The 16,508-nt window shown below is 37.2% G+C and overlaps 1 protein-coding gene across 5 annotated transcripts in view; it reads left to right on the top strand.

Moving 5' to 3' along the window:
- PTPN4 (protein tyrosine phosphatase non-receptor type 4) overlaps nt 1–16,508 on the top strand; it is a 112,954-nt gene that overhangs the window by 28,677 nt on the left and 67,769 nt on the right. For 4 of the 5 annotated variants that reach the window (XR_010610865.1, XM_065671504.1, XM_065671503.1 and 1 more), the window contains exon 2: nt 11,088–11,242. Coding sequence is in view for 4 of the 5 variants with exons in the window: in XM_065671504.1 (XP_065527576.1) it covers nt 11,105–11,242 (138 nt within the window). In the remaining variant the exon portion in view is untranslated. Of the gene's footprint in view, nt 1–604; nt 618–11,087; nt 11,243–16,508 lie in introns of those variants that run through there. The other variant, XM_065671502.1, reaches the window with a different exon arrangement.

Here is a 16,508-nt window from a genome sequence, read left to right as displayed (position 1 = left end):
GCCTGGGGATTATAACTGCTTTTGTTCACTTACAATAGTATCTGTTAACTGCAGTACAGTGGAAGGTACTAACCAAATGATTCTTTCGCTGAGCATTTGCAAAGCTGCTATATGTTGGAAGGTGAATTAGTTTTCATGGAAGGCTGTTAAATCAATTAAGCTTCAAAGAGAAAAAGAATGCTACATCCTTATTTTTAAAACAGTGGGGAAAGATTGTTAAAAGCTAGGCGATACCAGTCTCTCCCATGGGCAGTTGAGCAGTATCATGTTCATTTTTAACATTATTTTTTTGCACAAGCAGTGTGAACTTCATTGTGACATCTAAAGCTGAATTAATCACTTGATTAAGACTTCTTTGAGAGCAACTTTTACGGTTACATTATTTGATTATGAATTAAATTATGAGTTAGGTGCCACTTATAGACAATACAGTGGAAATGTTGATTTGTATTTCAAAAGTTTAGTGACTAGATACATAAACCATCTCTTTTAGCATGGTTTTCTTAGAATTAGGCTTTGTTTGAAATAAAATTGGTCTCATCTTTCATACCAGAAGTTTGAGAAGTTTTGCTGTGATGACGTGTGGGCTTCTGCATTGGGGTGTGAGCCACATTCAGGTTGGTATTTGTATTCCTGGTGGGGGGGAAAAAGCCAAAAACCAAACTCACCTCCAGCCTCTCAGCTGAAGTGTGGTAACTGTGTGCAGCCTGCAACCTGGTGAAGAGCCTTGGGATGGGGATTTGAACCATCTTAGTGGCAGAGAGCGTATTTTAACAGGTGATTACCAAAACTCTGTTTTGTTTTGGTTTTTTTTTTTTTTCAAAGACAAATAAGAGGTAATTTGATTACTGTTACAGTGTCATTAGGAGTGATGGGTTCTTCCCGTACTGGTTTGTGGCAGGAGGTATGTGTTGGGCTCCTGTCCGGAAATCAGTTTGGCCAGATGAAAGTTCTAATCAGCAGCCGAGAAGTAAGCCACTGAAATTGAAGACCCTGTGTTATGCAGGTGATTAAATTGCATTCAGGGTTTTGTTCATGCTTAAAAGTGGTCAATACATGAGAGAAACCACAAATAACAGTCTTATAAATAGCAGTGTGACATTAAACTTCTAAATAACGTTTCATAGTTTTGTGGTCCTTTCTTCTTTTAATAGCCTGTTGCTCTTTAAATTCAGCACACACCAGCTCTGCATGTGTGTGTTCATTTGTCCTTCTCAGCAATGTTTTATTCCAGCTGGAGCTGTGATGTTTCTTTTATTGCTTTATTTTTAGTTAACTGGCTTGTAACATGGTTGTGTGCTTGCTTTTTCAGTGAACGTGAAACTTCATCCTGAACAGAGCCAATATGATAAAGAAGCATTAAAGCCTCTGTTGTTTTCCTGGACACGAATGCTTTAGAGGAGATTGTAGAAGTTATTTTCCTACTAAAAATAAATACCCTAAATACCAGAATAATTGAATTAATTAATCTCAAACCAAGAGTATTGAAGTTTCTTGCTGATTGTGAATGGCAGCTGATTTTGGAAGTTTTCAGCTCCAAGCCACACGGCCAGATAACTTTACCCAGTCAGATGTTTTATCAAGTACAATGATACTAAATGTTTTTATATAGAAAACATATACGCTGTACCTAGAAAATATTTCATTATTATGGTATTAAAAGGAATTTAACTTCTAATTAAGGCCTGAGATTTAGTTAGGTGGGCTGAGATGAATAGTATGTAAGTACAGAGTATGTCAGTAAATTTTAGTTTTGCTTGGGTAACATGGTATGATTTCATTTTAGTGCTGTAGTGCATTAAAAAATTACTTCTTTCTAGGTTTTATGCTTTTTCCAGTTGTATAGCTGCAACTTTATATCTTTCTGGATGTGAGAATACAGGGAGTTGTGATTTTTTTGGCATTATATTCATATTTAGCTTTGAAAGTGTGATGTTGCTTTTGACACCATTAATAACATCTGCTATTTTTGTTAATATTGTGGCAAGTTCCAAGTGTTACTGTGTTATTCTATAAAGAAGAAAGCTATAAGGAAGAAAACAGCCATATTCAACAAAAAATAAAACTAAAGCATTTTTTAGAAGTCTACTTTGGTCAACCCATGTAAGAATTATAAACCTTTCCTGTAAGTTTGGGTCTTGTCTCCATTGCATTATGTTGCATTATGTTGCATTATGTTTCCTTCCAATACAATTTTTTTGTTGTTGTTTTTTTACAGCTGCTTCTGTAAGTTTGTCAGTTTAATTTCAAGAGAAGGAAATGCAAAAGAAGAAAACACATTTTTAGATAACTCTTAGGAATACATATGAAGGTTATCTTTCCTCTTACTCATTTATGTACAAAACTGATCGTGGTTTAACAATTTGCAAAACTCAGAATGTATGAAGTGCATCAGAGCCTGCAGTCAGGCCTAAATGATTAATCCTGTCATAAGCTCTGAGAGGGTGCGACTGTTGAGGTGCCACAATTTTGGAAAATTTTTGGTTTGGCTTTAAGTTCGCCTTTTTTTAAGAAGTACAGATAAAATTGTCCTGTTGTTCTCTGGTCAAGATCTTTAAAAATGATCCTTTAACAAAGTAGGATTGTACAATGTATAAATCTGAGGAGTTCAGACTTGTTTCATATCCTCTGCTAAAGAAACTAAACCCACAAAACTCTGGTTTATTTCTTTTTTTTATTTCACTGCAGGTGAATGATTATCAGATTTAACTGCTTAATCATTTGAACATGAGTGATATCTTCATTGCCAGGTTGAGTCAAATAATTTTGAACTTCTAGTCCTCTTGAGCTGGCTTGTAACTGGAAAGTATTTCCTGTAAAGAAAATCTTTGAGAGGAGGCAGCAGCAAGTGAGGAAAATACCTGAGCTAAGCTGAAGTTACAAAAATGTGACCGCTCTTAATAATAAATAAATAAATAAAAGGGGAACTTAACATTCAGGATGATATGAATACGATGATTCTTTCGCTCCTGGGCTGGTCCATCAGCAAAGCCGCTCTCTCCTTGTGCGGAGAGACTATAGTTATAGTGCTTGGATGTTCTTCGGGGTCTCTCTCAAGTGTGTACCCCAACAGCAACTGAAGAGGTGTCCTGCTCCACTCTCATACCCCAGGGCCAGAAAGCTGGGGAGAGGCTGAGTATCAGGGTGCTTGGAAAAGGAGTGCAAGGCAGGGTGGCTGAGAGCCAGGGGCACCGGTGGAGTGAGGTCACTTCTCTGGGCAGTGCTGCTAGAAGACTTCCCTTGGTTTATTTTCTGCTGGATAAGGAAGCGAAGTTGACAAGCATTTTCCAGGCAGGTAGCCAGACAGGCATTATTTTAATGTTTCCAGTGGAAAATTGGTCTTTTTTGGCAAAACTGAAATTTACTATATGAAAATTTTTGTGGAAATGGTATTTCTGATTAAGAACTAATTTTGATGGAAAATGTCCAATTGGTTATATTCAGCCTTAGAATTAGCATCTGCTGTGTTTAAGTCTATTGAAGATAATTTGGCTTAGGTTTAGAAACTCTGAACAGAATATACACTGACAACTTTCCTCGCTCTGTCAAATACTTCAGTTCTAGTGGCAGCCAAAATTCAACTTGAAGTTGGCTATGAGTAGAATAAAACCTTTTTTCTGAATTTTGCCATTTTGTCTTCAATTCAGACTGCCTTCAGCTTCAAAGGTGTCACAATACAGATACCGTGGCTGGACCTAAAGCTGCTGATTCAACTAGTTGCTCTGGTTTTGAAGATCCTGCTGTGTGCAGCAGTATTGATCTGTGGGCGCATAGGCGGCTAATAGCTAGCTCACAGGTATTCTCCATTGGTATGTTTTATATTGGTGTTTTCTTCAGATAATTGTTGTTGAGGCTTGTAGGGTGTACAGAATGTGAGACTTGTGTTCATTTATGGTCACATGAAGTTAGAACATGTAACTTTCCAGCATTTGGTGCGTTACCCCTCTTTGATCTGCATAGTTGTGTACAGTTGTTTGAAGACCAGCAGTTGTTATTTGCTTATTTTCTTTTTCTATTTGGCTACATGTTTTTTGACAGAAAAGCTGAAATCAAAACCTAATTCTCACATACTACGTTTTCTTGCGTGTGTAGTCAAGCTGTTGCTCAAGTTCAGAGCTGTTGGTAATTAGTGTCCTGAAAGTGCTGTACTAGGTTATTCTAGCTATAGGCAGTTGTAAATTGTCATTAAAGGCTCGAAGATAACTGGGCTCCTTTTAAATACTAAAGAGCTTTTGGTTTCTGCTAGGCCTGTCGAGGACTGTAACCCCCTTCTTTAATAGGTAAAGATATCTCTTTTGGAAGCCTGCAGCAAAGGGGAATCAAATTTAGTTACTGCTTTATACTTTTGAGGAAAACTGTAGGAATAAGTTTGGGGACTTGGGTGTTTGGTTTGTGTCGCTGTTGTCTTCCCCTCCCCACCTTTCTTAAGTGAGATATAAAGTACTAACTTGTTATCATCTGGTGTTTCTAGTTTTAGTTTGTCTGAACTTGCGCTGATTTCAACTTTTTTTCTTCTGGTCTGTAAATATTTAGGCTTCCTAATCTTAGAGTTATATGGGAGTCAGAATTTCCTTTTAATGAAAAATCTGTTTAAATCTATTTAACCTAATTTAAGAACACATTTTAAAAATTACTGCAAATTTATTTTGAGAAGTTTTATCAAGAAGATATTTTAGTAATGTTTCATTATAGTCTCAATTTATTGCATCTTATTATAGCATTGAGTCATGAAACCTAGAATAAGAGATCCAGCTCCAGGAATGGGAAAAGTTACATGTAATCATCTGTGTGAGTGTCATGGATTGCCATCTTTAAGGCTGGTGCACGTTATGGATATCATAGAGTTTAAAATACTGGAGGTGGAACTGACTTGGAAGACTTTGGTATTTATTCAGAGTAATTTTTACACATGATAAACACCTTCAAATGTCATCAGCTAACAGTCTAATATATACTAGGAAACAAGGAGGTTTTATATCTTATCAATTCATTTGTATATTTTTTTAATTTACAATATTTTTAAAATACAGAAGGATAGCTAAATTCACTGTTATGTGATATTTAAACAGTGCTCCTCTTGTTCTTTTTCCTGGTGGGTTTATCCTTTTCCAACTGCTTCAGCTATCTGCCCTTCCACGGGGTTTGGTCTGCTTCCTTTTTTTTTTTTTCTTCAGTTAAATTTTTTTATCCCTGTTAGCTTTGCCATTTTACATCCTACGCTGATTATTCCAGCAGCTTGGGCTGCTGCTGCTAACACGGTGCACAAGTTTGTTTGCTGTTCATCACTGAAGTGGTCATATGGCAGTGCGGTGACTGCAGCCATGCACCCAAGGGGTCCAAAATTTTCAGATGTGCTTTAGGAATTAATGCCTTTTGTGTTAGATTTGTCTCTTCGTGTGGCCAAGGATTGAGGATGTGGAAAAGGAGGATGTAAGAGTAGCCCATTCATAGAAATGTAGGTGAGACTATGGACATTTTGGGGGCATGTGAATTGCTCTTTATTGCTCTCAGGGGTGAGGTGCTTGCAGATAGGAGTTTCTTTAGTTTTATTATATTTCTTGTATCCTTGAGGGATTTAATCAAGCAGCTCAGAGTGAGTGTGGATAATAGAAGTCTTGAGGGAATGCATAAAAGCAGTTAGAGATTAGATAAGTTTCTTGTACCAGTTTTGCATATGAAGTGTGGAGGCTGCTCAGAGCCAGGACTGTAAGGAAGGGTGCAGGAAGCCCTGGCTGATGAGGGTGAGCTTGGATTCCCAGAGCTGCCAGCCCCGTGCATGTACCTGAGCTAGAGCACAGGCTGCTTACCCACCACTGAAGAGAAGCTGCTGAGGTTTTGGAAACTTCACCTTCCAAACTTCCAAGTGTCCCCTTGTATCCTTGCTCTATTTTGAGAACTCCTTGGGAATGTAGTAGCACTGAAGAAGTTGTGCTTGTAGTTATATTATGCAGTCACTGTAACTGTCCCAGTTCATCACTGGGAAAAATGTAATGTCCCTCTTTTTCACTGAAAGTGTTAGGAAGAGTTTAATAGGTGGCTGTATGAGAGCTTTCCAGAGTATATTATTTTCCTTAAGCAGAATGAATTTGATTATATATTACAGATAATAAGTAAACTTATAAAAGAAACAGCAGATTTTGATAGAGCCCAAAATCATTAATGATTCTGTTGCCTGTCTTGAACCTTTGAACCCAGTGACAACAAAGTGGAATGACCTGAAGTTTACAGTATCAACTTTCAACAATTATGGATACTTTCCATTGTTTGGTCAGCAGAAAGCAGGAAGTAATGAATGAAGTATGAATTGTTGGAATGATGTCAGGACTGTAGTGCATGGCTCGATTAACTTAAATGAAAATGCATTTCTGCTCTGGTTTTATTTGTAAGGAATGTCCTGAAGCTGTGTGCTGCATCGGAATTGCTGAAAGCTTTCAAAACAAATTTTTGAAAGACAAAGAATTTAAACATTCATTTGTTGGACTAATGTCCATTTCCCTTAAAATAGTGCACAATCAGCTAATGTTTAGCATTTTCAAACTGGTCTTGGTTAAAAAAGTTAGTTTCACTAATGTGTTTTCAGTAAATGTATATGAAGATGGGCTCTAGATATAACTCAGTGTTTATTTGAAATGCAGTGTGTTGTATTACTCTGTTTAAACTTTAAAAATTGTCTTTGTACTTTCAATTTTTTTTTCTCCTAATTAGATTAGATAATTTAGTAACCATGGGGCCTGCAGTCTATTTAATGTGTTCAAGCTACATCATGTTATAAGGATGTGGGCTTTCTAAGAGTCTGGCCTGCTTTAGGAAAATTCATTCCTCTTGTAGGAAATTCGTGTACTGTGTTGGACCCAAATCAGTAGGTGGGCTGTACTGGAAATCCATGCTTTCTGGGTTGTGAAAATACCAGCTTCTCAACAAATGGAGATCTGGCTTCTTAGCTGCTTTGGATCAGCTTTGAAAAATGAAATTTCTCATGTCCTTGCACAGACGTGCATACTGTACTGTGCTGAGGTGGTTGTGCGGTTGTACATGATGCAAACTCTTTAAAAGAACTCTTCAAGTCAGTGAATTGATTGCTCTCTTGGATAAATTAAATTTCAGTTAATTACCTTCTTAACCATCTGCTTATTTATTAAGCTGCTTAAATGGTTAGTTTATTGTAAGCCCAAGCAAATTGTTGTTTTATGGCATAAGTTTACATAAAAGAATAGAAGATGCCGAAAATTCACTCATGAAGCTTCTGTATGCTCTTTAATGCCCTAACCAAGCCAGTATTGCAGGAATGTTCTGCCCTTTGATAGGGAACACTCCCTAGAATTGCTTCATCGCTTGAAACCTGAGCTTAGACTTGAAATGTACAACTTAGTCCTTTCACAAAGTTGAGAGGTAAGTGGAGTTCATTGTGCAAGTTCTGTCCTACTCCAGTTGCTGCAGCATCATGTGCTTTGGATTGTTAATTCCAGTGATTTCAGCCTGCATGGCCATGGTACTGTCCATTAAATGGATGTGCACACAGAGTAGTACCTTGCTTTTTAAACCAGTTGTCAAATTTTTTGGGGTTGCATCTCAGCTTTTGTCTTTTATTTCTTTTTCTTTTGGGACTGCTTGTTTTATTTTGGAGCTCAGATCAGTCCTTTATTACTTCCATACTAACTTTAGCAATAATGTATTTTTGTTGCAGAATTCTGCAACCAGTGTGGCTGAATTTTTATCAGTTTTGTCATTTTATGACATTTTATGTCAGTATTTGCTGGGAAACCAGATAGTTATGATCTGTAACCTCATAAGCAATAGCTACCCATCTCACTGTTTTACTATGTTTTGTATGTTTTCAAAATGTACAGCAAGAATGGCAGTACCTGGTCAGGAGAAACAATACTGTCTGTGTTCATGGTGCATGTATTTCTGGGAGAAAGGAGTAGTAAAGATGATATGGATACCATTCAGGACCAATTATGTTGTAAAACATGTGTCACAATAAGACAAGTAATTGCAGAGTCTGTCTGTTATTAACAGCTGCGTCCTTTTTGTACGTACATATGGTGATAGAGGTTTAAATATGGGTTGTATACACATGGTTGGCCACAAAGCAGTTACATGTAATCTGGCAGATTTTAGAAGGAGGAGTAGTTTTGAGAGAGCATGTGATGGTGAAGGCATTTTAATGTAATCCCTACATACTCCCGTAGTTACTTTGCTGACATAGGGGGAAAGAGTAACTTTGTGGTTTGTGGAAAGTAGCCTGTCTTCTCTCACCTTCCTCTCTGTTACTATCATGGCTGTTATATTTACATTTTGTAGAAGTATTTCAGGATTTCAGTTATTATACTTAGTTGTAAAACTGTTGCAAAACCCTCATAGTTTCATGAAAGAAACTTGTCTACTTTGAGGTGGTAGTTCAGGCTACTACATACTCGTATGTGGGACCTGGAGTATAAGATGAGTATGTGAGGAAAAAATCTTTGTGTGTGTTCTATTTGTTTCTTCCTTCCTTAAAGAGAGTGAGAAGGCATTACTCTTCAGGTCTGTGAGCTAGATGAACTGTTGTTCTGACCCACTATAGCTGGTCCTGTTTCCTTAGCAAACTCATAATACAGTGCCTTCTTCCTTGAATTTGACCATTTAATTTATGTACACAAAGACCTGAATTACTGTCTGCAACTTTTCAGTGGTTTTGGTTAGAGTGAAGATCATCTGTGTTATAACAGGAACCTTGCTGGGTGTGCAGGTTGTGTCTGTTGAAGATAATGCTGGTATTAAAAGATTTTGAGCATCACTGAGGGCTGATTTCCTCCTTGCTAGCTCTTATGAATTTGTTGCTCAGTTTCAAACTGAGGAGCTTTCTGTCTAGCTTAAGGCAGTAATGAGGAAGGAAGAAATACTGTTGGTCTTTATCAGCAAGTCAGACAAAAATAGGAAGAGAACGGGAAGCAAAGGTAGTAAGATTTGCCTTTTTTTTTTCCCTTAAAGCATGGTGGCTTTTAACAAGAGTTTTTTTCTGCTGCAAAATTGTGGATTATTGGACCACTCTAAAGTGTTGGCTATAGTGGTTAATTGTATAGCTGCACTGATAAAGATGCTGATCTTTATGCCATTATGGCTAATAAAGCGACTGACACATTGTGCCTGTGTGACAAAATATTTTGTGAAAAGTTGTCTTGTTGCCTTGGGTCACTGGTACAGAAGTTCAGTTCCTATCCTGTTAAAGATTTTCTTCTGCCTTCTGAAGACATGTAGAAGGCATAGCTGAAGCAGCCTCTTCATGAGGAGTTGTCAGACTTGTACTTGTTAGGCTTTACTTTGGAGTTTTAATATTTGCAACACAATTTGTCATTATTATTAAGAGAAAGTTGTGAGTTTAGCTTGCAGCTGGTGTGTATATCTGGTGTCTTTATCCTTTCTCAGTTTGTCGTGTTGGTTTAGCAAAACAAAAATAAACTTGCCGTTATTCTACGTGAATACAGCATTGTAGTTCCGAAGCCAGAGTGACTAAATAGCCAAAAAAAGCTGTCTGGTAAGAAAAGAAGTACTTACAATCTGAAAATGCTGGTTAAGTCAGAACTGAAACATTTTGCGAGGATGGATTATCATAAAAAAAATTTTTTTTATTTTTTTTTTTTATGTCTGAGATGTGTGGTCATGCTGAAAGAGCTGAAGGTATGCTCTAGAAAAGCAAAATACCTCAGGGATTTTTTGGGCAGTTGCTTAGGAAGTTGGCTGTGGGCAGTGGGAAGAAGCTTGCACCGCAGAGTCCCAGGCTTTCCTGGTGCTGGCAGCTTGGATCTTGGTCTTCCACTTTCCCACAAAGGCCTACGTATCTAAGCTATCAGCTATTTAGGAAGGGATTGATCTTGTTATCTCTATTCACTTGTGTGCATTGGACCACAGATGCCTTGTATGATCCAGGCAAATGCTCTAATCACTGCTAGGATGTTTGCTGCCCCCTGCTAAATTGCTCAGTTTTGAGAATACCTGCTTTATTTTTCTACTTCTTAAAGTATTTAAATTTTCTATCTCAGTATGTTCTCTACTTAAGTTATGAAACTCTGTTTGCTTACGCCCTTGTCAGAGGATGTAGAAATAGTTTGCTGAGTGTGTAATTAAGTGAATTACAAGCCCTGATCCTGTGAGGTACTTAAGAAACTAACAAGTATCGTTGGATAGGGCCAGTAGCGTCAGGTGTTCACATAAGTACTTTGCTGGACTGGGGTTGCATGGTAATCATTATAATCTGAGTTTTGTAAAGCAAACGTCACATTTCAATTCTTAACGTTCTATTTATCAGCACTTAGAGTAGGGTGCAGACTTGTATTGGTCAAGGTTCCTTATTTGGAGAATAAGTATCACTTGTGCTCCCAAACTAGATATGTCAATCCAATCAAATTTATATAGATGGAAGGTTCAGTAGTTTGACAAATCTTTATATATGCATGTTACAATTTAAAAAGGGGGAAAAAAAGCAATGCTGATGATTTGGTTGCTGCTGTTTATTCTCATGTCTAATGATTACACAGTGAATACACAGGCTTTTCAGAATAATGTATAGAATCATAGAGTAGTTAGGGTTGGAAAGGACCTCAAGATCATCATCACCAACCCCCCTGCCATGGTATTTGCTGTTTTCTTCATACTTTTTCACATAAAGTGTTTTGGTGGAAGCATTAGATTGGTTTTTTTTTTTTGTCTGTTTTGTACTGAAGTGAATTACTTAATTGGTGCCTGGTAGCCATGATACCCATCAGTTACAGTGCTTTTTGAAGTATAAAAATAAAAAAAACAACCCACCCCTAAAAACCCCAGACCCATAAAAAACCCCAAACTCCAAGACCACAAAACAACCGTAAAATAAGGAGGAGGTGGACAGTCAGCAGAAAGTAAAGGACTAAATATAAGGTTGTGTCGAAATTTGTAACACATTGTTCTGTTATTGGATACCCTGAATTTAGTACTCATTTTTCCTTTGTCTGTAATGGAGATTTTCACAACGGACCTGGTGTGGGTTGATGTTCCCTTGTAGTATGACATTCTTGCATTTGCATTTTTTGATCTTTTTTAATTCTCTATTTTTTTTTTTTTGCCTAAAGACCCTGTGTGGACAGTAATGACCGCACGTTTCCGATTGCCTGCTGGCAGAACCTACAATGTACGAGCATCTGAGCTGGCACGAGACAGGCAGCATACGGAGGTGGTCTGCAACATTCTTCTCCTGGATAACACTGTACAAGCTTTCAGAGTTAATGTAAGTAATTTGCTTACTGCAGATCAGTATCGCTGAGCTTATCGGCCTTTGCTGGATTTGTAGGGCTAGAGTTTGACTTTTAAAATACTGTTAAGTAAAGAATAGGAGGGGAAGTTGTGTTCAGACAGTCATGCTTGCACACATACATCCTAAATCACTGTGAGCTTAGTCATTCTGGCATCCTCTATAATACTAACACAGCTTCATTTCAAAATTTATTGTGCAAAGCATTATTTCTAGCAATTCTCTTCATGGACTGAAATCGTATAGTGGAAATGGAGGGCAGCTGTGCCACTGAGTTGAATGAGAAGCAAGCTTTTGTTTTGCTCCATTCTGGTTTTCGCATTTTGAGCATGAGTAAGGTGTAGTGGTAACTCTTCTCATGACTGTATAGCTAATTATGTTCAATCATGTATGTGGTTATATTTGCTTATGACTGTCATTTTAAAGTATCTCTTTGCTTTTTGCTTTTCTCAGGTTATATTCTCGTTCTGATTTCCCTCATTTAAACTTAGCATCTTCTAATGCAGTGTTGAGGATGGCAGAAAAGAAAATAGGAAGCTGGTTGGTGAATGCTGGGGACTGTTACTGGGAAGATTGAATAACTTACACATAAGAGCCTGGAATTTAGAATAGGTTATTCATAAGATTTTCTAATCTATAATCCTTGATAAGGAGTTAAAATTAAAATGTTCATAGTTTTGTGCAACCATTTCTTTCAAATTCTTGAGGGGAAAAACCCCTATGAACAGCAGCCAAAGACCTCAGAGGAGAACATTAAAGCATTTAAAGTTATGTTTGTGTGAGAAGAACCACAAAACAAGCTGTGGGGTGTCCTGAGGCAAGAGAAGTCATCTTTTACTTTATAAGCTATAGCACTGATGACTTACATGGAGAAAGGTTGAATGATGTGATGGTGGAATTTACAGGTGGTGTGTTTATTACGGTTTTTGAAGAGAAAATTGAACTTAATGGAGTGAAGCAGTAGTTAGATATCCAAGAAGGCCATGGAACTGTGTTGAGAGAGTTGTGTGCGTATGGCTACGGCTTGACTTCCAAAATAGTGTTAAGGACAGAATAGAAGGGGAAGTTGTGTTGAGGCAGGCATGCTTGCACACATACATACTAGAAGAAGGAAAGAAAAAGAGAAGAGGCTCAAGGAAGACCTTATAGCAGCCTTACAGTATGTAAAGGGTGGCCTACAGGAGAGCTAGAGAGGGTCTTTTTACAAGGGCATGTAGTGACAGGACAAAGGGGAATGGCTTTAAGATGACAGATGGGAGACTTAGATTAGGTATTAGGAAAAAATTCTTCATTATGAGGGTGGTGAGACGCTGGAACAGGTTGCCCAAAGAAGCTATGGCTGCTTCATCCCTGGCAGTGTTCAAGGCCAGGCTGGACAGGGCTTTGAGCAACTTGGTTTAGTGGAAGGTGTCTCTGCCTGTAGCAGGGGGGCTGGAACTAGATGGTCTTTAAGGTCCCATCCAACACAAACCATTCTGTGGTTCTGTGAAAATACAGCGAGAGGAAGAGAACTAAATCTCAGTCTTCAAGGCATATCTACTCTCTGGATGGCTAAAAATAGATCATTAACATGAAGCCTCATTTCCTTTCTGGGATGATTTCTCCTATGTCCCTTTCACCTTTTTCTCTACAATATTCTACTTCTCTTTACCTTCTCATCCTTGCTAACAGTTTCCCAGTCCATACAGCCTGCCAAAAAGTAGTATGTGCAGAATATAGTTGGAAACAAAGCATTACAAGTGCATGCGAAATCGTAAATGCTGTGTACTTTGCTTTCAGCTGCATGAGTTTTCCATTAAAATATCTATCTTGCAGGGGTTTATTTGTTTGTAAGAGTTGGCTAAAATAAAAAATAATTGCTGTAGAATAGGTATGGGAGGTTATGCTTCTTTTTGATCTAGCTGTTCAAAAGCTCTATGTTAGAGAATGCTAGCCCCTGTGTAGAGTAGAACCACCAGTTATAAATCCTCAAATGTCTATTCTCTGTCTCCCAAGAAAAAATTATATAATATGTTCTCACCACCTCCCTAGTGTACTAAATATTTTAGTTACATGGATCACGCTTTACTGCTTATACAGATCAGCCTGCAAGTTTGGCAATTAAGACTGAGTTTAGGGAATAAAAAGTTCCTTGGTGCTCAAGATTTTGATCTTGTGTCTTAGCCTTAATCTGTTTTTTACAGAAATAGGGAGTAATAAAGTATTCAATTGTAGCAGATGTATGCTAACCTACATGGTATATAGGTTTTCAGGTTTTATAGCTGTGTTTTACTTTATTGTGGTTGACACAGTACTTGGCAATAAATATTTATGGAATTGTTTTCAAAATACGAAGAAGAAAGATAACATCAAATAAATTAGCAAGGTTTTTTCTCCTGGTGATTGCTATAGGTATTCTGTATGCTAATGATTATAAAGCTTAATCATCCAGAGTATGCAGTGCCATATTAATAAAAATGTACTCAAACGCTCTTTCTTCTCCAGCAGCAAAGTACTGATCACAGACAACGTCTCTTGACAATTTGTGACATGTTCTAAGTTCACATCTCAACCAGCCTTTTCCATTGATCTGCAAAATAGGCATTCTCTTTGTGCTAAGACTTACCTAGCATAGGGAATAACAAATCAAATCAAACAATCCCTGTGGATTTCAGCCAGGCAAAGGCAGAAGAATCAGTTGGAACTACCTGTGCATATGTTTGAAGAGTAGAAATCCTTTCTATAAAATACTCTGCTTAGCAAATGAAGCATACTCGTACTTCAGCCCTGAAAAGCATATTCTGTAGATCGTGGAGCTGGAAGCGGTGAGACTGATTTGAGTTAATAATGTGATCAGGATGATTTGCATTACCATAAACCTGCTTCTTCAAGAAGCTTTAATTGCTTTAATTGGTTTTAATTAATTGTTTAGATACCTCAAATTGTATCTTTTCTGTGCAGGCTGACTTAACTGTATTCCCCCAAAGCCAGTACATGATGTGAAGATCACTAAATCTGTAAAAAAACCCTCTACACCAAACCCCCTTTAATTTTAGAAGTGAAAAAGTTCAATAATTTTATCTCCATTATTACTTAGTTGTGTTTTTTTTTCTTTTTTTAATTTTTTTTTCCTGAGGAAAACAAATCAAAGCCTGCTTGTACACTTTTCTTTAAAATAGGGTAACTTTTTGCAAAGCTAATGTAAGCTGTAGAATGAGAGGAGACAGTAGTGCAGCTCTGGCTTTTGGGGAATGTACTTGCTTGAGCTGCAACACAAATATTGTGGTGAGCTGTGAGAGGTTCCAGTGTTTCCACTAGTGAAGAAGCAAGACTCCCACAGACCTGTGAGCAACAGAGGTGTCTGACCTCCTTCAGGAAAGCCTGAGACCTGTCATCCCTGTCATCAGAAGTCCAGATTTGTTTGGGCTCACAGAGCAGCAGTAGCTCCCGATGTTTGCTGTGGATGTGGCCAGTTCTGTAGGCCAGCAACAAAACTGAAATGTCGTAAGAGAAATAGGGAAGGTAGTGGTAGTTGGTAAGCAGGCATTAAAGCTATATAACTACAGATGTTTTCCTAAATTTTCAAACATGGGTAAGCAGCTAACAATCATTTTGCAATTAGAAATTTATGTGTATATATCCAGTGTACCAGATGTTAGCCAGTAGATGATAGATACTTCAAAAAGTACAGCTAATATATTGATGTCTGGTGCTGATGTCGAATTTGTTTTGAAAGGCCAAAATTTGTTAGACGTTTTGCCTCCAGCAATGACTAATAAGAAGTACACATAGCATTCCAACATTCCAACTGCCGTGGTTTAAATTTAAGCCCAGCCAGTAACTCAGAACTGCACAGCCGCTCTCTCACTCCCTACCTCCATCCCCATGCTGTGCTCCTGGAGGGATGGGGAGGAGAATCGAAAGAATGTAAGCCCCATGGGTTGAGATAAGAGCAGTCCAGTAACTAAGGTATAATACAAAAAAATGTTGATGCTTTGTATCTAACTACTGCAATTTAATGTTAGATACTTCCCAGTTTTAATCTATTTATCCATCATTCCCTGTTTTAAGAGGAAATACTAATGTTTAACTTCATCTGTAGAAATAAAGCAAGTTTCTTTTTATGTTTATCCACATTTATGGATTTGACTTTCATATATATAAATATATAAAGGCAAAAATAGAAACTTGTTATAATACTTTTTATAATTTATAGCAGCTATTTAATAGTTATGATAGTATTACAAGTATTCTGGACCTTTCATGACAAGTAGGATTGTCACCTTCACCTGCTCTGGCAAGCTGTAACATCATTATATAAATATCAGAGATGGGTTAAACTGAGGTCTGGTTTTACTAGATGTTTATCTTTATTTTGCGCTGAGAGTAAACCACTGTGATCAAAACAAGTGCTTCATGTTCAAACTAGTCTTCTCTTACCTAATTTGCTGCTCTGTTGCAGGAGAAATACCTTCTTTGCAGTCGTGAAATGATGTTCTGAATTACTAAATTCAAACCGGTCAACAAGTTCCAAATTCTTCGTTAGGAAGCATCTATTCAGATATTTAAGAAACACTATAAATTCTCAGGTTTAGATTGGAAAAAAACTACAGAATTGATATTTGCATGTTATTTGAAGAAGTAACATGTCAGTTGTAGTAAATGTAAGCCTAAACTTGGGTTCCACACATCTCCCATTTTGTGACAGTTAGCGTCATAAGTTCATTGAGTGTTCTGATTTATATCTAAATGAGAAAAATGCCAAGAAGCAATTAGTGTTGCTGTGTTATTTTAAAATTAGTTTTATTTGCTGGAAAATTTGTACTAATTACGGGTTTATTTCAAAATATATCAGAAATCCCTCATTTAGTAAAAATGAAAGTATTTTTGGATTGTATATTAAAATTGCCTTATGCATTTATAATGTTATGTATTTATTATGTTAACATCTGTTTGGGGTTTTTTACCTTGTTTTTAGTTACTAGAAAATAAATCTTTCAGTAGTGAACTGTTTAACTATGGTGCTCCTACAGGCTGCTCATTTCATTAATCATCGAGAAATTTTGTCTATGATTTTTCTTTTTTATAGTAAATATAGCACTTCTTAGATCACTTTAACTTAGCCAAATTTATAGAGGCCCTGAAATACATGCCTTATGTAATTTCAACTTAAAACGTGCAGAGCTCTGCTTATGATTGTCCTGCTGGAATAATTTCAAGCATAATTTCTTATAGCTATTTTCTATTCCATTGTGAAATGAAT

This window comes from Lathamus discolor, chromosome 3 (genome assembly GCF_037157495.1).
Source record: "Lathamus discolor isolate bLatDis1 chromosome 3, bLatDis1.hap1, whole genome shotgun sequence".
In the NCBI taxonomy this organism is placed as follows: domain Eukaryota; kingdom Metazoa; phylum Chordata; class Aves; order Psittaciformes; family Psittacidae; genus Lathamus; species Lathamus discolor.
The sequence above is the reverse complement of the archived record's forward strand: the minus strand, read 5'-3'. Positions and strand labels throughout refer to the sequence as shown.